This window comes from Pyxicephalus adspersus, chromosome 5, assembly GCF_032062135.1.
Source record: "Pyxicephalus adspersus chromosome 5, UCB_Pads_2.0, whole genome shotgun sequence".
Taxonomy (NCBI): Eukaryota; Metazoa; Chordata; class Amphibia; order Anura; family Pyxicephalidae; genus Pyxicephalus; species Pyxicephalus adspersus.
In genome coordinates, this window is record NC_092862.1 from 1,903,901 (window position 1) to 1,925,284 (window position 21,384).

At 41.3% G+C, this 21,384-nt stretch overlaps 3 protein-coding genes across 3 annotated transcripts in view; 2 read left to right on the top strand and 1 right to left on the bottom strand.

Moving 5' to 3' along the window:
- SHARPIN (SHANK associated RH domain interactor) overlaps nucleotides 1–940 on the bottom strand; it is a gene marked incomplete in the record, with an annotated part of 32,564 nt that extends 31,624 nt beyond the window's left edge. Inside the window, 1 exon segment of the mRNA XM_072413208.1 lies at nucleotides 684–940. Within this exon segment, the coding sequence (XP_072269309.1) occupies nucleotides 684–860 (177 nt within the window).
- Nucleotides 941–2,487: 1,547 nt separating this feature from the next.
- On the top strand, nucleotides 2,488–5,990 carry LRRC14 (leucine rich repeat containing 14). The gene is made up of 4 exons (XM_072413209.1): nucleotides 2,488–3,368; nucleotides 3,473–3,781; nucleotides 3,864–4,499; nucleotides 5,465–5,990. The coding sequence occupies exons 1-4, from the start codon at nucleotides 3,316–3,318 to the stop codon at nucleotides 5,988–5,990; spliced, it is 1,524 nt and encodes a 507-aa protein (XP_072269310.1). The 5' UTR covers nucleotides 2,488–3,315.
- A 3,310-nt stretch (nucleotides 5,991–9,300) lies between these two features.
- On the top strand, nucleotides 9,301–13,901 carry LOC140331932 (uncharacterized). Its single transcript, XM_072413262.1, has 3 exons — nucleotides 9,301–9,986; nucleotides 12,441–12,514; nucleotides 12,641–13,901. Exons 1-3 carry the CDS (start codon nucleotides 9,323–9,325, stop codon nucleotides 12,734–12,736), a joined length of 834 nt encoding a protein of 277 aa, XP_072269363.1. The 5' UTR covers nucleotides 9,301–9,322; the 3' UTR covers nucleotides 12,737–13,901.
- Nucleotides 13,902–21,384: the final 7,483 nt, after the last annotated feature.

Consider the following 21,384-nt stretch of genomic DNA (forward strand, 5'->3'; position numbering starts at 1 on the left):
AGTACCCCCCCAATAGATCCCACCCACAGGGACACCGAGCCCCCTTAACACAACCCACCTATTATATTGCCCTCAGCAACACAACCACCCAAGGGGGAACCAACCAACCCCCCCTCCGCAACACAACAACCCCCCCAAGGGGACACTGAGCTCCCCCTCCAACAGATCCCACCTACAGGGACACCAAGTACCCCTCAACACAACCCTCCTACGGGGACAATGAGCCCCCCACCCAACCCATCTATGGGGACACCGAGCCCCCTTCCCCAACACAAGCCACCCATGGGGACACTGAGCTCCCTCTTTAACAGATCCCACCTACAGTTACACCAAGTACCCCCCCAACACAACCCTCCTACAGGGACACCGAGCCCCCCCAACACAACTCACCTATGGGGACACCGAGCCCCTCCCCAACACCCTCAAACGAGACCATCTTATTGAGAAACCCCCCCTCCCCCCTCCAACACAACACCTAGGGGCCCTCAAACTATATTCCCCAACAGGCCCCCTCCCAAAAAATAAATAAATCTTTTACAGATACACAGAGCCCCCACCATATGGATACCAATGGCCCCTCCTGAGTATACAGCCCCCCAATAAGGAAACAGAGCACCCCTCCCCCAGGTAAATATCATGGTTATCATAAATGTCATGGTTCCCGCCATACCCCCTCCACTCACCATACTGCTCGGCCCGCGGGCCGGGGAGCGGACAGCCAGCCGGAAGTCTCCGGGGTTTTCGGGCTCCACACTCAGCTGCAGCTGTAAATCCTCCCGAACCCCGCCAGCCCCCTCCCGCCAGGACCAGACTGACATCAGTACCGTGGGCAGAGGATGAGAGTGGCCCCCACACGCCATCTCTCTCCGGGGCCCCCAAAGTCACTCTGACAGCTCCGACACTACCCGGGGCCGAACCGGACACTTCCGGATCCCGGGAGAACGCGCGCTCCACCTGCCGGCTACAGCTGTGTACTGCACTACCTTCAGAGAGGCAGCGCCACCTATCAGAAGATCGCAGTACTGCATACTTCTAAAACACAGTAATGAAAAAAGTATAATACAATCGCCATCTGCTGGTCACAGCTTAGTACTGCACTTCATGTATTGTATTATATTGATACAATGTATCATTGCCTGAGATAACGTTAACTAGCGCGTCACCTGCCGGCCACAACTAGGCACTGCAGCCATTGCACAGTACATAGACAAAAACTGCATCACCCAAAGCTGACCTATCAGAAATTGATTGGGGTGGCTGTTCCTTTTTTATAATATAATTTTATATTTTTTTCATACAAACTGATGAAAATAGAAAATTTCTTTGGACAAAGCAAGGGGAGCAGAAGACGTCTCATCTTGCAGAGCCCCGTTTTATAATAGCCAATGACAGTGTTGGGAGTCGCCCATTGGGTGGCAGACCATGCTAACCCAAAAGGCCCACGATGCTGCCATGCTCTGAGAGACATGAGCCCTGATCTCCTGACAGCTGATAGGCCGGCTACAGGGTCCCAACACCCCATGATGTAGGGGTGGCCACACCCTTTTCAGAACCCCAACAATAGGTGAACAGAGGGTACACTTTTTAATAATTCCTCCATCCTGAATGATTTTCCAAAGATGAAACACAAAGGGCACCTATTCCGAATTCAGATACAAGGACTATTCCTATACCTTAAACATATACTGATGCAAATAATGCCGGGAATTTTAGTAGCGGAGCTACTTCAATGAAGAGGGAATTTCAGCGGCGGGCCACTCATAAGATTTAGCTCCTCATTGGCCGTGTCTGGCATTTCCAGCACTCACCTTCAGCTTTTCCTTGTTACTCCAAGGCATGGACTTGAATGGTTGGATTTTCATAGAAGAAAATTGTTTTTTTTTATTATTGTTAGCCTGTGCAAAAAGAGTTTGACACCCCTGCTGTAGGCTGACATGAAGACTACCAGGAAGAAAAAATTACAGTAATAGAATTTTACAAAATCAGCCATTAATTAGTACCAGAGGTGCAGTAGCGAGTGTGGCCGGCAGAAGGCGCTCTCTTAGTGATGCGTAGCAGAAAAGATAGGCTCTGTGTATACCGTAGTAGTCTTATGTGTATAACACTGCCTAAGTGCAAGAGCGCCACCTTCCGGCCACATTCAGTACTGCACTCTCCAATATGATAACACGGATGTTTATTATGATCGTCTGTGAAGACGGAGCGCCACCTGCCGGTCATTCTGGGGTACTGCGCCTTTATACAGTGTGACAAGGCAGCGCTGCCACTCGGCACCGCAGCCTTGATGCAATATAGGGGGGAGGGGAGCGGCTTTGTATCCAAAGCACTACAACTCCCAGAACTCCCCCCTCGGTCCTCCCCCCCACCGCTGACAGGTTTCTTTCGCTTTCATTTCCTTTCACCAACCAGGAGGAGTATTCCGGAAGACGTCATCAGTGGGCGGGTCCTCGAGGTCATGTGACTGGCTGCGGGTAAGTGAGGGGGCTGGGGACACCCTGAACCCCGATTGACCCCCCGAGGGGCCTCTGAACCCAAATAGGAGCCCCTAAATAAAAATGTGAGACCATTAGAGCCATTAACCCCTATTTGTGATCCCCAGAACCCCTCCTGCATGGTATCTCCTTAGGAGCCCATAAAGCCCCATGTGATCCTATTAGGGTTACTTCTGGTTCCCCGAACCCCCATATGGGCCCCTAAGACCGCAAAACATCCACTTAGGGGTACTTTGAACTCTAATGTGTAATCCCCTTAGGGGGGTCCATGTGTTATTTCAATTGGGGCCCCTTAACACCTCAATGTGTGACCCCAAAGGGCCCCAAACCCCCTCCCCATGTGTGACCCCACTTAAGGGCCCCAAACCCCCTCCCCATGTGTGACCCCACGTAAGGGCCCCATGTGTGACCCCACTTAAGGGCCCCATGTGTGACCCCACGTAAGGGCCCCAAACCCACCCCATATGTGATCCCATGTACGGGCCCCACCACCCATATGTGATCCCATGTAAGGGCCCCAAACTTCTGTTATTCACATAGGAGCACATAATTTCCATAGGCGTGATTCCTTTAGAGGTCAGTTTTTCCCATCTGTGAATCCCTAGGGGCCCCTGAACCCCCCAAGGGTTATTCTTCTTAGAGGGGCCCTCAATCCCCTATTTGTGATCCAACTTTGGGGCCCCTGAACCCTTGTGTAATAATTCACATAAGGGTGCATAAATCCCAGTGTGTGATTCCTTTAGAGGCCAATTAACCCCATCTGTGGCCCCTATGTGATAAGCTAGTGGCCCCTGAACCCCCCATTTGATGAATAGGACTTGTTATGGTTGTAATATGTCCCCAAGCCAGACCTCACTGGCTGCCTGCTTGTTTCAGGTGAGTGACTTACAGAGTAGAGGACGGATATGAGAAGCAGGTAGGTAGTTTCAGCTGGTCGGTGGCCCCGCCATGGTTCCTTTGATCCGTTTGTGTCTTCCCAGGGGTGCGGCCATGCTGTCTCTGGTTTGCCTGTGTGCACAGAAGGTGGTAAGTGACCACGCCTCCCTCCGCCGGGCCCTGGACTCCATCCCCCGTGAGCTCTACCCTCAGCTCTTTACTGCCGCCTTTCGGGACAGGAAGACTCTGGTACTGCAGGACCTGGTGCAGCGATGGCCCTTCTCCGTCCTCAGCTTCCAGGAGCTGCTACAGGGTGACCCCGGGCAGCTCCACCCCAATCCCAGCCGGGTGTCCACGCAATCGGTTATACTTGGAGTCATGGATTACCTGGGCGATGCTAAGAGTCGGGAGAGGTAAGTGGTGCTGCAGCAAGGGGAGCGGGACTCCTCGGCTGTGTATTGACTGCTCAGGTTAATACTCTTTCTCTTTGTGCAGGGGGTGCCGGTTACGTCTCCTGGATATGACGGGTGCCCAGGACACGGTCCTGGAACAGGGCCCAGATGCGATGAGTCTGTGGTCGCGCACGGTGACCTTGGCCAAGGCCTGCATCGACCTTTCCAAAAGATGCCGCGATGAAGCTACACAGGCGGCGAAGAGGAGGCGGGGACACGGCGACTCTCCATTGGCCCCGTCCACTCCTATTGACTTTGTAGAAGTAAAGACGGACCTGTTTGTAAACAGCACATCCTACTCTGTCCTGCGGGAGGCGCTCCAGGCGAGCACACATGGACCCCTGCGTCTGCGGTGCCGTGATCTTAGGGCCGAGGAGCTGTCCTTGCGGAGCACAGTGGGGCTGCTGGAGCTCCTGAACCCGGCAGGGGTGCGTCAGATCGACCTGCGCTTTAATAACCTCGGCCTGGACGGCCTCAACGCCATCTTGCCCGCCATGGTGAAGTTCGGCACCCTGCGCAGCCTCAAATTACCCTACAGCAACATCGACGTCCGACGCCTCACGCCCGACATGGAGGACGCCATGGGGAAATTTGCTGCCCTCATCGGGAGGCTGAGATCCCTGAAGGAGCTGAACCTTGGATCCTCCCGCCTGTCCGGGCGTCTGAGGCAGCTACTGGGGTAAGAGGGGCATTTAGTGGGTTTCGGGGGGGGGGGGTTGGAGTGAAGGGGTGTAAGTCAGTGGGGGGCAGGATGAGGAATCCGTAAGGTGGTATAGATAAAAGAATTTTAAACAGAATGCAACATAGGTCAGCAGGGGGTGCAGTGACCAAAGGGGCAAGATAAGTAGGAGGGAGATGTGACAAAAGGCGATGGTGTGGTTTGAAAAGGGGGTAAGTGAGAGGGGCAAGGTGGGGGGTGTTTGGGGTGATAGTGAGGGGTGTGCTGTGTTGGGGGGTAATGGTAGAGAAATGTGCACTGACTGGTGATCTGAGATGATGGTGGAATGCGCAGGGATTGGATGGTTGGGTGGAGGGATGCAATGTGATTGGAGGAAGTGGGGGGGGGGTTAGGTGCTGGGATGCCTTGTGATTGGGAGCGAAAGTAAAATGGCAGTGGAGGGATGTGCTGGGATTGGGTAGTTGGGTGGAGGAATGCAATGTGATTGGTGGAAGGGGAGGTGGTTAGGTAAGGGGATGCATTGTGATTGGGAGGGAGAGTCAGGTGGCAGTGGAGGGATGAGCAGTGAGGTGTGAGACGAAGGTGGTGGAATTTGCAATGGGGTATGAGGCGATGGTGGAATAATTTACTGAGCCTTTGTAGTGGAGGGTTTTGCTACAATTTTGGGGGGGCTGGGGTAACTTAGCAGTTTATTGTGATTAGGTGTGGAGGGGGCAGGTGCAGTTAAGGCCAAGGTAGGGATGGAGGGATGTGCTGTGATTTGGGGTCAGGTGGCATTAGAGGGGTGAGGGTTGTGATTGGCTAATGAAGTAGAGGGATTAGATGTGATTGGATGGGTGAGGTAGATGTGTGTGTGGGGGGGGTGATTATGTCAGGGAGATCTCAGTATTGATAAGGATGGGGTATCAGACTCCTCCCCCTGACTTAACCTTTCCTGAATTATGTGTGCACCTTTTTCTTTTCAGGAGCATAGAAGAGCCATTGGAATGTTTAGAATTGGCGTTCTGTTTCCTCCTCCCGGCAGATTTGTATTATTTGTCTCGGAGCCCCCACATCTCCAACCTGAAAAAGCTGGACCTGAGCGGGAACAACCTATCGGAGCTCCTCCTCCCTCCCTTCCAGCAGCTTCTGTCCACCGTCTCCTCTTCCCTCCTTTATCTGGACATCATGGAGTGCAAACTGAGTGACTCCGCCCTGTCGTCAGTTCTGCCCACCCTCTGCTGCTGTACCCGCCTGCGGTATCTGGGACTCTTCTGGAACCCTTTATCCTCCCAGGGACTACGGACTCTTGTCCAGAACTGCGTGCGGCTCCGGGAGCTCCAGCTGGTGGTCTATCCGTACCCTACGGACTGTTACGGCGATGACCCTGACCGAGGGACTCCTTATAGCCCCCTGCTGGACAACGCCATCGACCAGGAAAAGCTCACACAATTCTCAGCAGAGCTGCAGGAGATGTTGGTGTGGGCCGAGCGGACTCCAGCTGCAAGTTAATGTTTACTCCTGTGGTATAAGTAGACCTGGCAATGCAATACATTTCCAGAGACAGCCTCTAGATGTACTAATACCAAGGTATCAGGTGAGAAGGCTGGATGGAGGACCGGGAATAGAGGAACGGGGTGAGGACTTGTTGTTTAAAGACTTCGAAAATATGGGCAGCCATATGGGTTGCATCCTCCATTGGATGACCTTCCTACTCCTGACCACCTATGGTAAGCTGAATAAATACTATTGGAGGGAAGAGAAAGGTGCTGATGATGAGATTTGTTATATTTTAAGAAGATTTGTTATATTTTTCATTTCCTATAGTGTAGGCAAGAGTTACATTTCATTTTGTGTTGCCTGTGCACTTCTCAGGCAACACAAAATTTTTCTTCACTTGTTCTTCAGAAAACAAAAAGAAGGATTGATTCTCCCAATATGAAGAAATTCCCCTCTTGGACATTTGTCTTGAGAACAAGAATATATCTAAACTCAGAAAAAAAAGTCACCAAGACATAGTACTAATTATAGTACAAATTTACAAAAAAAAAAAGTAAGGCCAAGCTCCAGGTGACTTTTTTTATATAATTAAAAACTGTGGGGGAGGGCCCTTTCAATTTGTCTTTACCGCTACGTTGGTAAATACTGATTTTCTCTGTACACCTCCTCTCTGGGTAGTCTCATATCCTCCTTTGGCTTACATCTGTATGCTGATGACACTCAAATCTATCTGTCCACCCCTGACCTGTCTCCCTCAGTCCTGGAAAAGGTCTCATGCTGCCTGTCAGCCATCTCATCATGGATGTCTGACCGATTCCTGAAACTCAACCTGGATAAAGGGGAACTCATCATCAACCCCCCTCACATTCCAAATCTCTCCCTGACATTTATCTAACTGTTATAACACTGTTATTCCCCCCTCCCCTCAGGCACGTTGTCTTGGTGTCATCTTGATTCTGCCCTCTCATTTACCCCCCATATTCAGAACATTTCCAGGTCCGGTCACTTTCACCTGCGCAACATCTCCAAAATCCACCCCTACCTGTCCCCTGAGACCACCAAACTCCTTGTACACGCTCTTATCATCTCCCGTCTGGACTACTGTAACCTCCTCCTCTCTGGTATTCCACTAACCCGACTCTCTCCTCTACAATCTATCATGAATGCTGCAGCCGGATTCATCCATCCTTCCCACCTACCTACCCCATACACAGCCTTCCCACCTACCTACCCCATACACAGCCTTCCCATTTACCTACCCCATACACAGCCTACCCACCTACCTACCCCATACACAGCCTTCCTACCTACCTACCCCATACACAGCCTTCCCACCTACCTACCCCATACACAGCCTTTCCACCACTCCTCTTCTGCTGCCTCTCTTTGTAGTTCTCTCCATTGGCTTCCATTTCAACCTTAGAATAAACATCAAGCTTCTGTGCTTTGCCTTCAAATCCTTCCAATGTTTTTGTCCCACTTACTTTTCTGACCTGATAGAAAAATCCCCCTCTAACCACTCTCTTCGCTCCTCCAGTGACCTCCTAATGTCTTCCTCACTCATAACCTCATCACACGCACGGATAAAAGACTTCTAGAGCTGCCCTGACTCTCTGGAATGGTCTTCCTCGTACTATTCGGCTTGCTCCTACTTTCTGCTCATTTAAAAGAGCCCTCAAAACTAATTTTTTGAAACTTGCCTACCCCGTCTTCTTCTGTCTTTTGAAACCATCACTACTTCCCACCACTACATATCGCCCTCGTATTCTGTGTGAAATTCCCCCACCTACTAGATTGTAAGCTTTCAGGGCAGAGTCCTCACCTCCTCCTGTGTCACTGTCTGTATATGTTTGTCATTTGCAACCCCTATTTAATGTACAGCGCTGCGTAATATTTTGGCGCTAAATAAATCCTGTTTATTAAAAATAATTATAATATTAAAGTGGAAACCTGCTGGGTCTTGGAATACATACGTCACGTATCCGGGGAGGATACGGCAACACAGGTCACTGGGATGGTGGATTGAGTGCCATTCAGATTGATTGTCACCACATTTCACCAACTCATGTAATCTACCTTGTCATATGTTTCTATATACTGGATGGGGTGAGAATGGAAACTCCATATTGAATTAAGGAGCAGAGCAAACCCATTGCCACGCCAATGATAAATACATTTAGATGAAAATCCAGCAAATATTTATTTATTGGAAGCCATATTTCTACTTTAAAAAATTTCTTGGTACATCTGTTACAGGTGTTAAGCCAGCATTTGGACAAGGACCTGATGATATGAAGCATTTTATGGAAGCACCATTAGACTTCACAGCAACCAATCCAAATCCTGATGGAACATCATCCCAAATAACTGGTACCAGTACACCTGACTCTACAGATGATACCAGTACCACTAGTATACCTGACTCTACAGATGACACCATTACCACCAATATAATTGATTTTACAAAGGACACCATTACCACCAGCATACCTGACTCTACAGATGACACCATTACCACCAATATAATTGATTTTACAAAGGACACCACTACCACCAGCATTCCTGACCGTACAGATGATACCATTACCACAAGTATATCTGACTCTACCGATGACACCAGTACCACTAGCATAACCCACTCTAAAAATGACACCAGTATTACCAGTATAACTGGCTCTACGCATTACACCAGCACCACTAGTATAACTGACTTTACAGATGACACCAGCACTACCAGTATAACTGACTATACAGATGACACCATTACCACCAATATAATTGACTTTACAAAGGACATCATTACCACCAGCATTCCTGACTCTACAGATGACACAATTACCACCAGTATAACTGACTTTACAGATGACACCAGTACCACTAGTATACCTGAGTCTACAAATAACACCAGTATAACTGACTCTACAGATGATACCGGTACCAATAGTATAACTGACTCTACAAATGGCACTATTACCACCAGCATTCCTGACTCTACAAATGGCACCATTACCACCAGTATTCCTGACTCTACAGATGACACCAGTACCACCAGTATTCCTGACTCTACAGATGACACCAGTACCACCAGCATTCCAGACTCTACAGATGACACCAGTACCATCAGTGTAACTGGCCCTACAACAGACACCAATACTACCATTATGGCCCAGTTTACAGCCAGCTACAGTATGTCAGAATCACAATCAGACATCACCAGGTTGACTGCATCTACAATGGACAGAGGTCACAATGTGACTGACTCCACTACTGATTCCATCCCTACAATTGCTATAATTCCATCATCTCTTAGTGGCACAACTGATTTATGGACAGAAAAATCGGAGATGCCAACAGCTGAAACAGTTAGTGATGGTCCATGGACTTCATCTGATGCCTGGATTTCCACCATCACAACTGAGACTGAATACCCGCCTATTTCTGATACAGAAACCCCCTTAACAATTTCTTACACAAGTGAACCCCTTACATACATAAGTGAAATGACTTCCGGGGTTCCTACTGAATTCCCTACTGAAGCAACTTCTGAACATACAGAATTCCTTACAACATCAGACCAGAGAACATATTCCGAGTCTTCAACCATGTTAGAATGGGAAACGTCAACAGAACATGATACTTCCACCCCTTTTGTATCCACAGATGAACCCATAACCTTTACAACTGAACCGTTGATGAGTTTTTCTCCAGAACATAGCACTTTTCTGACTAATTCAACTTCTGTTTTTGGAACTGAAGCTCCTGATATTGCTACAGATGTAACGGATACAACTGAATTCCCAACAAATTTTACAACTGGATCCATATCCTCCTTTACAGCTGAAAAATGGGACCCTGATATGACAACAAATACTCCCACAAACATGGCTACCGTTCACACAAACTACACTACTACAACACAAAGCCATGTAACAAACTCTTCAGCCACAACTCCTAAAATCACTGAATCCAGTACGAAGTCAGTGGCTACAACTGGTAAACCTATAGGAGGTGGGTCAACTATTTAGGTTTAGCACATAGTCATCAATTTTTACTGTCAGTCTAATAAAAATATAGATTTCAGTGTGAATCCCTAATAATTCAGCAGCCAACTGATAGTAGAAAGGAAATCCCCTAATGCAGGGGAGTCAAACTCTGGCCGGCAATGTCCCGTTTCTTGGCCCCCAAAGGAATCCTAAAATGAATTGCAGCTGTCCAGCCACAGCATTAAACTAGCGCCGCTACTACAATTATCGGCATCATTCGCGTCTATAGACCAGCGTGCTCTCTCCCTATGCGTGGCCCCACATTGGACTGTTTTATAGACGCAGGTAATGGCGGGCATTGAAGGAGGGGCATCACTTGCGTCTTTAGACCAGTGGGCTCTCTGCCTATGCGTGGCCCCACATTGGACTGTTTTATAGACGCAGGTAATGCCGGGAATTGTAGAAGCGGTGCTATTTTAATGAAGAGGGAGTTCCAGCAGCGGGCCACTCATAGGATTTAGCCCCGCATTGACCGCATCTGGCATTTCCAGCGCTCCCCCTCAGCTACACGTGGGAGGTGCCAGGAGGCTTTTGGAGTTACAGGGGCTTCAAGTTTAGAGCAAGCAAATTTTATAAATATCTTCAATTTTTTCAATAAATTTCAAGGTTGGCCCGTGACTTAATTTTTGCCCACTGTGTATTTTAGTTTGACACCCCTGACCTAATGGGCATAAGTATCATCAGACAGACTTTTGTAGAAGACCAAATAAAACATAGAACCTTTGTAAATTGTTGGAACCCTGGTGATCAGAAGCAAACAGTAACAACAACGAATTTCTAACCCCTACTTTAAACTAAAAACAAAAGTGCAAAGTGCAATGACTTGGGATTTAAAGCAGACCTAGCACCAAAACCCAAGTTCTGCTCCTCTTGTAGGCTCCCCCTTCCCGTCACTGGTCACTGGGTCTTCTCCTGGAGCCCAAGAAAAGCTAAAGATCAGAAATCTTAGATAGTGTGGGTGTGATTTCCCAAGATTTAGGATTCTTCCAGACTTGTGGTCAAAAACCACTTGGTTACGCACTCTCAGGCTTTCCAGTTTGACAAATGCTATGTTGAGCAGTTGAGTTCAGTTCACTGAACCGCAAGGGATTATGGACCAGAATTATCTCCAGTCTTCTAGCAACAAGTGCAATTAGGCTCATCCACAGATCATTGCTTTTAGAATGTGCTCCGATTCAAGTCACGCAAATGGCAGCTCAGGGTGGCCAGGTGCTTGCCACAAACTGGTGAAACACTATTACAATCTCATTCAAACGCTTGCACAAAGTAGTTCCTGATAACACCCATACAGGTACAGCTGGGGGTGCAGTTGAGCATGCAGTACAATGCAGAGGTTTCCTGCAAGTTTGAATGGTGCCCAATGCTCCTCAGCTTTTCCTGGACCTTGGAAAAAAGACCTGGAAGCTGACATGTAGGATGAATAATATTAATCATGTATTTGAATAAGGAGCCTACTATAGTTATAAATCAAAAAACAGCAACATACTGGATGTGAATCATCCAAAAAGTAAGATTAGCAAAAGAGGAAGAATTTTTGTACTTTCCAATTTTAACAACTGAACTATTACCATTACAAATGTTTTACTGATATTAATGAGCAGTCAGTTTTGCTTTGTGTTAACCATATCATCACTTCCAAGACTTTCACTGGAGAAATTGTGAAGCATTACTAAAGCCTGAGCTTTAGTTTAGATGCTGATCCTGGCACAATAACCACATGGGGCAACCTAGGTGATCCAGCCAACCTGAAATAGAATTCTACTTTGCTATCATTTGGCAAATATTTTCAATTCTTCACCAGATCCATTCCAGGTTTGGCTGGATCACCCAGGTTCATCCATGATAATCTATCTTCTCCAGCCTTGGAGAATTTTATCAAGCTCAAGCAGTGTATGCATTGGAATTGGACTTGGCATCAGCAATAAAAGAAGGGTCATTACAAAGCATGATGTATTTATAATGTGGTCGCATGTACATGATATTGTTTTTAATTTTTAAATAAAGTGTGTAATACAAAACAATTTTTAATCAGTACCAATAAAGTCCCACAATTGTTTTTAGTGAATATGTATATTATTAGGGATGTGGTACTGTAATAGTTTGACCCATTACCAAATGTTTATGACCTATAAATATATTGTAGATTTTTATTAAATGTAGGAATTTAGTTAAAGAATTTAAAAAACAGCATTTTCCTACAAATAATTGTAGTACAGGTGAACTTGCACAAAATATTATAGTGTTACCAATGCAGGTATTGATGAAAAAAGGTTTTTATTAAATACGTTCAGTGATTGGAAATGCAGAAGGACAATTAAATAGAGAATATTGTGAGCAGATCATGTCCTGATTTTATGATTGGTGGAATGGGTTTCTCATTGGTTCATCCCTGAACATTTTATCTTTTTTTTCTTTTCAGATATGTATGTCTTTAAAGTAACTTTAAGGAGCTCTTCTTCTGTGGAGTCTACAATGAAACCCCTTTTAGAGAAGGTAATGTGTGACATGTACATAAAGTATAAATATATATATATATATATATATTACTATTTAATAATAATATTAATAAAGTAGTAGGGATCCATGAGCATTAGTCAGATCTTTTTATTTTTTGCACAGGTATGCACCTTGTTAAGCCCCCATTTTAACCTCACCGGTGTTCGTCTGTCAATCGCAGGGAACAGCACCATCACCAATACATGTGCTCGAGTATAAGTGGACAGCTCCATCCCTTCTTTATCTGCCGCCCTGGTTAAAGCAGTGCTGATGAGGACGATATTTAGTAATTGTCTATAAAACTGTTATTATAGAGATGTACTTGGCCTGTATGCATTGTCTGAAAAAAATTACTTTATGGAAAATATTTATTTATAGCATCTACAGCTAACTATGCATGTTTATTCACTGCTATGAATATTAGGATGTTTGGATATTTATGTAGCTTCTGTGTGCTGCTAATTCATAAACTGGCACAAAATCTGCCATGTTAGACAAAGTGGATTCAAAGCTTGGATTTATTTCACCTAAACTAGAAGCATTTGCAGGGCCAATAATAAGTAGTTGTGCGTGGACCCAAAGACTTAGAAATATTGGTGTTTTTACCCTACATGGTTAGCTAAAAGGGGCCTAGGAGTTAGGAAGCAACTGCACATGTGTAGGACAAACCCAGCAGTCCATGTCCTAACCTTTCTTAGATTGTGGGGCAGCATGGATGGCTCAGTGGATAGCAGTCTTGCTTTTGCAGAACTACGTCACAAGTTCAAATCTTGGCCAGGATGTCTGAAAGGAAAGGAAATGCAAAAATGTTTCCCTGGTGATGTTATAATTTGAATTAATCATTTATTTATAAACAAACATTTCTTTAAAAAACGGTAAGAGGCCAAATACAGCTTTTGTAAATGCAATAATCTATGGCATATCAATCCTTCTGCTGCAGAGATTATATAGAGAAGTATACAAAGAGGTGTACAGAGGTAGAACTGTAATATGAAATGTATTAATGGACATATTAAAAATCAGCAACGCTATATGTATATATATAATAAACCTATAGAATTTGCAATAAGAAATTAAAATCAAAACTTTATTTTATTCAATTCAAATCATGATAATGTATTTATCAATTTATACACAATTTATAAACACAGCATTGTGAGAAACGTTTTACATGGATAACTTGTCTCTAAAAAACTCTGACACGTTTCGCAAACCAAATTGTTTGCTTCTTCAGGAAGTTGTAGAAAGACAAAGACTAAACAATGGCCTAGGTTTTCAGAGGCAAATGACCAAAGTAGGCAAAGAGAGCAGCCAGGAGGCAATCCACAGCTTGATCCCATTTACAAGATTTAGAGGAATTGGCAACAATTATCTTATCTGTACTTTGCCAAACCAACCAGGGAACTTGGATATGTTAAAAAAAAAGGTAAAATTTACAGGACAGCACTAAAAATCTCAGCTAAGCCTGATACTACATTTATTTATGGCATTTACTCCAATGCTATTATCAAGACATACTGGAAATATCTACAAATAATATTTAAATATAACTGTAAGCACCCCATACAGAATCAGATAATATAACATAATTATTAACTTGGGGTACTATTTATACAACAGTAAATCTGACATCCCCTAAACATTTTTAGGTGGGAATCTTCCAGGTCCATGTGTTTTAATGATAGTAATGGATTCCCACCAGGAAATCTTTAAGGGAATGTTGGATTTCCTGTTTTATAAATAGAGCTCTTATTGTTGTATGATTATTTACAAAGTATCGGAGATAGATGAATGATCCCTGTGGCGATCATGTAAGCATACAGGACTGTTACACCCTAATAGAACAGAACACTTCTGAGAATGTATTTATAAAAATCAATATTCACTAAGCAAACTGAAACATAAGGGAAATAGTAATGTTTCCACAATATGTAACAATCACTCTAGCCAAGTTCACAACATTATGTGTCCTGTATGCTTAAATGGCTTGCAAAGGGATCATTTCTCCACACTTTTATACTTTATACAACAATAAGTTACAAAGTAGGACAGGTTGAAAAAAGACATAAGTCCATCAAGTTCAACCTCTAGGGAAATAAACATATCCCAGATATAAAACCATAAGAACATAATTGATCCAGAGGAAGGCAAAAAAAATCCCTGGTCCAGTTTGCTCCAACAATCCTTCCTGATTCCATGAGACAATCGGATGTTCCCTGGAAATACAAAGCCACGTTATCATAAGATGTATGTTTTTAAAGACAAGCTTACAAAAAAAATGTATAAAAAAATCAAAAAATATATTTAAATAAACTAACCATATATACTGAAACATAAACTGAACTATTTACTTCAACTAGTGATGAGCGAGATTTGTAAGTTCGATCTCGCAGCAAACCCTGCCTTTCTTGTTTACCGAACATTTAGGTGAGAACGGCCTTGTGATTCGCCATGAGGTCGTGTTCTCGCCAAACAAACGAGGGAAAACACAGGGGGCGGTAACGGCGACTATTTCCGCCGGGAATCGCGGCTGGGAGCGAATCATTTCGCAGGACAAGCTCCAGCAGCCCAATCAGGAGAGATCTGAGCAGAGGCATATATACACGGAAGGGTTAGTCATTCCATCTTGTGTTCTGTGAGAAGGAAAAAAGCAGGGAGAGAAGTGCATTGTGACAGGGACAGGTTAGGAGACTTCTGTATATATACAAAAATTGCAGTTTATGATGCTACCTGGTCCTATTTAGCAAAGAAGAGCGTTTGCGGAAGAAAAAAATTCTGTCCTACTCTAAAAAAAATACAGATATTTCAGTCTTATACCTCTTGCTATTTACCCAAAAAAAGTCAGTTTACTGCAGAAAAAGTTCTATCCTACTCTAAACAAATACAGATATTTCAGTCTGATACCTCTTGATATTACCCAAAAAAAAAACACTTTGCTGCAGAAAAATTTCTGTCCTACTCTAAACAAATACAGATATTAAAATATCTGTATTTTTTTAGAGTAGGACAGAAATACTCTATTGCTATTTAACAAAAAAAAAAAAAAAGCCAGTTTGCTGCAGAATATTTTCTGTCCTACTCTGAAAAAAATACAAATATTTTAGTCTAATACCTCTTGCTATTTACCCCAAAAAAAGCCAGTTTGCTACAGAAAAATGTATGTCCTACTCTGAACAAATACAGATATTTCAGTCTGATATTTACCCAAAAAAGAAGTCAGTTTGCTGCAGAATATTTTCTTTCCTACTCTAAACAAATACAGATATTTCATATACCTCTTTTTGATACCTCTTGCTATTTACCAAAAATAGACATTTTGCTGAAGAAAAGAATTCTTTTGTGCTCTTTAAAAAGTACACTATTCTATTTACCAAAAAAAGACATTTTGCTGAAGAAAAAAATTCTGTCCTACTCTAAAAAATACAGATATTTCAGTCTTTTACCTCTTGCTATTTACCCCAAAAAATATTAATTTGCTGCAGATAAATATCTGTCCTACTCCAAAAAATACAGATATTTTATTCTGATACCTATTGCTATTTACCCAAAAAAGCCAATTTGCTGCAGAAAAATGTATGTCCTACTCTGAACAAATACAGATATTTCAGTCTTATGCCTCTTGCTATTTACCCCAAAAAAGCCAGTTTGCTGCAGAAAATTTTCTGACCTATTCTAAGAAAAAATACAGATATTTTAGTCTGATACCTCTTGCTATTCACCCTAAAAAAAGCCAGTTTGTTGTAGAAAAATTTCTGTCCTACTCTAAAAAAATACAGATATTTCAGTCTGATACCCCTTGCTATTTACCCAGAAAAGAAAAATTTCTGTCCTACTTTAAAAATACACAGATTTTTCAGTTTGATATTTACTGAAAAAAATTCACTTTGCTGCAGAAAAATTTCTGTCCTACTCTAAAAATAATACAGATATTTAGTATGATACCTCTTTGTATTTACCCGAAAAAAAATTCAGTTTGCTGCAGAATAATTTCTGTCGTGCGCTAAAAAAATACAGATATTTCAGTCTGATACTTAATTTTTTACCAAAAAAAAGTCAGTTTGCTGAAGAAAAAAATTATGTCCATACCTTCTGCTATTTACCAAAAAAAGCTATTTTGCTGAGGAAAGATTTCTGTCCCACTCTAAAAAAAATACAGATGTTTCAGTCTTTGATCAGCATCAGCATTTGGTTAGCACTAAATTGTGTTCTGTCTTTATGTAAAGTGTGTACCAAGCTCTAATAATCTCTGATGGCAGATTTTGTTATACACTTTACATGAGGACACAGCACCATCTACAGATGTGACCTGAGTATAAACTTTGTGTTTTAGGTTGGAAAAAGTCTTGGCTTATACTCAGTTATGTACTTTCTAGAAATTAAATTCTTTTTACAAAAACAGACTAAAACTGCACCTTCAATTTACAACACACAAAGTATATATAAGGATACTTACATTTTTCTATAGTAACATTTAATTTAATCTATTTTTTTTTTTATAATTTATATTTTTAATGGTGGCATATCAGGTAATCTAACATCTAACTACAGATCTTTCATGTGGTTAAAGTAATTGTAAAGTAATTACTAAAAGATCACATAAACTTTAACAAAAGGTATTTTCTTTTTAATCTGCAGCTTTCAATAAAATAATCCCTGGTCAAACTGCTATTCAGGTCTATGTTCAGGCACTTCTGTGGGGTTCAGCTTGTGTTCTAATTGTTCTCCAGTGCCAACATACTTATAAATTGTCCTGACTCTCACACCATTACTATTAGCAAATTCACAAAGCCTTAATGAATGTGTTTAGGCAAAAAAAAGTAAAAATAATAAATAAAATTAAATGGCTAATTAAAAATATTTAAATGTGAAATCACAAAGAATCTTAACACACGGGTAAGGTAAAATAATGGGGTTGTGCAGTAAAAAACCTGAAAATGGTAATTCACAAAACATAATGGTTTTATATGTGAAATGTTTGACGTTTCACCTCATGCCTGGAGGTTACACAAAAGGTTGGGAAGGAAAAAGAAAGGAAATAACATTTACATTCCAATTTGTTTAATGTTGTATGTCACAATTTACTATAATTAATATTATTATTATTATTATTATTATTATTATTAATAATAATAATAATAATAATAATAATAATAATAAACAGCATTTGTATAGCTCCAATGCAGTACTGTACATAAAACTATATACACATTGATAAAAATTGGAGTTTCTTGCAAAATTAAAGCTAATCACTTTACTTTACATTGTAATTTTATCACAGCTGGCTTGGATTTCCAATGTCCTGCAATAATAAATAAAAAATAGCATGAATTCTTAGATATACTAAGAACTGAATCAGTCTTTAAAATACAACATGAGATAATAGGCTTTGTGAAATGACAGATAAAAAATGACACATACGATAATGCATTCTTTTAGTGAGTTCCATGTGTGTAATCAACATCTAACCTGAAGCCCTGCCACAGGTGCTTAACATTTTGGAAATGTTTATCAGGGTGAGTCCCTTCAGAATTATTTATGTGTTTGCTTTTTTGGTTGTTAACATCCTGCCTTTAACTAAATATAAGGAAAGATATATATATATATATATATATTTTTTTTTTTACTGTCAGTGCATTTTTTTTTGTAATATAATTTGAATTCCCATAAAACATTTTTTATTCAGTCATTAAACAAAACTTTCTGTTGCTTTATTTTCTTTCTAACGTATTAGAACTTTTAAGTTTGAATTTACAAATATTACTTTTTCATGGATATTCAAACATTTAACATTTAAAGAGGACCTATCAATTTTTAAATGATATAAATAGATTTTTTGAAAGTTTTCTTTCATTTATTAAATTATTTTTTTTTTTATTGAAAGAAGAGGATCCTGCCCAAAAGAGCTTACAATCTACTAAACTAAACTATACTTTAATATAAAAAAAAATCTAGCTGAGAAATATTTAACAACAATTCACTAATTTAGACCTCATGGCTTGTTTTTTGCTGCGATTGTCAGCTATGAGGCTTTCTTTAGAGAGGCGATGCCTTCCAAAATCACATCCATTCAATTTACCAGAGGTGGATTCCAAGGTGCAGAAACATCAAACAGCAATCATGAAAAATGAGAGGCATCTGAGCAAAATTCATATTAAATTTTATATAAATATATCTGTGAAATTACAGTATTTTTATTTTTTTGTATTTTTATATGCAACCAACAAAACAGAAATATACATAACCTATCCAGACCGGAGGTGTAAAAACAGTATGAACAAAAAAGACATATAGCACTACAGTAATACACTTTACTAAAGGGGATATAAAAAAACATAAACTGGTATATCACATTTTATCAAGTATTTTTTTATTTTTTTATCAAATTACAAAATTGTTTGTTATATCTCCAACCTTTCTCTTTCAGGAATGGGTAGACTTTTGCTACCTAGGGTAAAATCTTTGTTACCCATGATGGAAGCTGTTATTATCTGTTCAGTAGAGACAACAAGTAAAATCTTACAAATGAATATGCATTAACCAAGCTACGCCCCAGACTAAATGTAATTTATTGATATCTGTATTTCCCTGAAAAGCAAAAAAAAAAGTATATACATATGTAAAAAATCGTTAAAACACACACATATATTTATTATTGGAGATAATAACAACCAAATGCACAATAAATTGTGCAACACCGAGCTATTAAACAATATGCAACACCCCAAACACTAACAGAAGCACTATAAATCTGGGAATTGTTTGGTATAAATTACAAAGATGACACCTTCACTGCCTAATAGCATGACAGGAAGGAGAACCCAGTGGGGGGTGTTGGCGGACAGGGTGAAGCTGTACAGCCCTAAAATTTATGGAATATTTGATTTTTTTTTTGTATATATATTTAATATATGAAATATACAGGTTTCATGGTGCAACATATCATAATTATACACACTTTTACACTGTGCTGTACATTGTTCACTTTTTTTTAATAATTATTTAATATTAAAAAAAAATGAACAAATACAATACAGCAAACTGCAATATAGTAAAATAAAATGATATATACATAAAATTCATGGTGTACATATGGATTTGTTTATCAAATAAATTGCTATTGCAGTTGTCCACGCCAAAATGGCCGGCGGCCGAGCCTGAGTGATAACAGACTGTCCTTTTGTGTCTGCGGCATATTTCTTGCATTACCTATTACTTGCGGCTCAGGTTGTCCACGCCAAAATGGCCGCCACAGGTCACCTCCTTAGTGATGCTGGTCACATTCTCAGTGAACAGATCGTCCTCTAGTGTGTGCGGGAGGTATAAAAGGAAACGCAATGCGAAGCGTGGGGAGGAAATGCTGAGAATGCTGGGAGGAATGGGTGTGTAAAGATGCCGGGGGAGGCAAACGGCTGTGAGGGAGATATTCATGATCAAATCTATAACGACGTTGTAATAGATGAGAAATATAAATCCTAAGTGGAAGGGGAGGATGAAGCAGATCCACTCAACATTATGTTAGGATGATGGTCTACAGGATGGAAGAGATATTTAGCGGATTGAGGGAGAATAGGCTAGGCCTCACCTGAAGGGTTCATGCATGTAGGTGGGCAATATGATGGAGAGTTCTGTTGTACAATCCTGAGATCACTCAAAGTATATAAGAGCTGACATGGTGGAACAGGAAATTATCAGAGGACATTTCAATCAGGGATCCAAAGGCTTGAGATGTTTTCTAGATTGTAAGCTCTTCAGGGCAGGGTCCTCTCCTCCTCTGTCCTTTGTATCTCTGTCATTTGCAACCCCTATTTAATCTTAAGCGCAGTGTAATATGTTAGTGCTATATAAAACTTTAATAATGATAGTAAATGGCAATGCATAGGGAACTGTAGCAGCTGAAGGAGAATATACAACATGCAGGGAAATGGGCCGAAGCCGCAGGCGTTAGGTGTCTAGTTATCAAAAATGGGTCATCAGAAATTAGATTAACCCATTACTACCCAAGCATCGAAAACATTGGAATTTTTTTTTTGATCAAATCTTTAAGTTCTTAATACATTAAGAAAAAATGTAAAAAAAAATTACCTTTATTGCTGAGTCAGCCTGTCCTATAAATATGACAATGGGGACGTGATCAGAAATAATGAAAATTAACAATTATAAGAAAATCAGCTTTATTTGAAAACTATGACCACAGTTTTAAAAATAAAATTTTATGAGCTTATTTTGTATGATAAGGTATAAAACAATCACTGCAAAGTGTTTCACATTTAGCACAAAAGGTTAAGAGGTTTTTTTTTTACAACCTTGTCCTTGGCAACGCCTCTGTTTGTCCCTCTTCGTCATATAGTGACCAAAATTGTCAAACCTGATAGGTTGTAAAACAACTTCTGAAGAACCTGGTGTAGGTTTATTTGCCTTGCCTTCCGATTTTCTTCATCCAAGAAAAACCCTTCGTCTGAAATCTAGCAGAGGGATGGTCTCATCTTTATTTACCTGGTTGTAAATAATCCATGCATTCACTAGGGACATGTCTATAAAACACGGATGACTAGAGGCCAATTTTTTACCTCTAAAGCGGATTGGATATTTAGAAATCAGCCAATCATGTTTATCCACTCCTCCTATGTTTTTATTATAATTATGAATAAGCCTTGGCTGATTCACGGCTACTTTGGCCTTTTCTTTCTTTGAGTACCTATTAGTTTTTACAAAAGGTTCAACAGTATCAAAATTAGTCAAAAGACATACTACATTGTTGTCATGTCATTTCACGCATAATATTTCATTATTTTTATCAAAACGATCAGAATACCCTTGGTCTTTTTCATTTCTTGTTTGGTCATGATAGGACATTTCTTAGTCCTATT

What these genes read in the sequence shown, in the direction of transcription:
- LRRC14 (XM_072413209.1), top strand. Translation starts at nt 3,316, where the DNA reads ATGGTTGTAATATGTCCCCAAGCCAGACCTCACTGGCTGCCTGCTTGT. An exon ending in TGGCTGCCTGCTTGTTTCAG is followed by an intron (nt 3,369 to 3,472) that starts GTGAGTGACTTA and finishes GTGTCTTCCCAG; the next exon opens with GGGTGCGGCCATGCTGTCTC. An exon ending in GATGCTAAGAGTCGGGAGAG is followed by an intron (nt 3,782 to 3,863) that starts GTAAGTGGTGCT and finishes CTCTTTGTGCAG; the next exon opens with GGGGTGCCGGTTACGTCTCC.
- LOC140331932 (XM_072413262.1), top strand. Translation starts at nt 9,323, where the DNA reads ATGCCAACAGCTGAAACAGTTAGTGATGGTCCATGGACTTCATCTGAT. An exon ending in AACTGGTAAACCTATAGGAG is followed by an intron (nt 9,987 to 12,440) that starts GTGGGTCAACTA and finishes TTTTCTTTTCAG; the next exon opens with ATATGTATGTCTTTAAAGTA. An exon ending in TGAAACCCCTTTTAGAGAAG is followed by an intron (nt 12,515 to 12,640) that starts GTAATGTGTGAC and finishes TTTTTTGCACAG; the next exon opens with GTATGCACCTTGTTAAGCCC.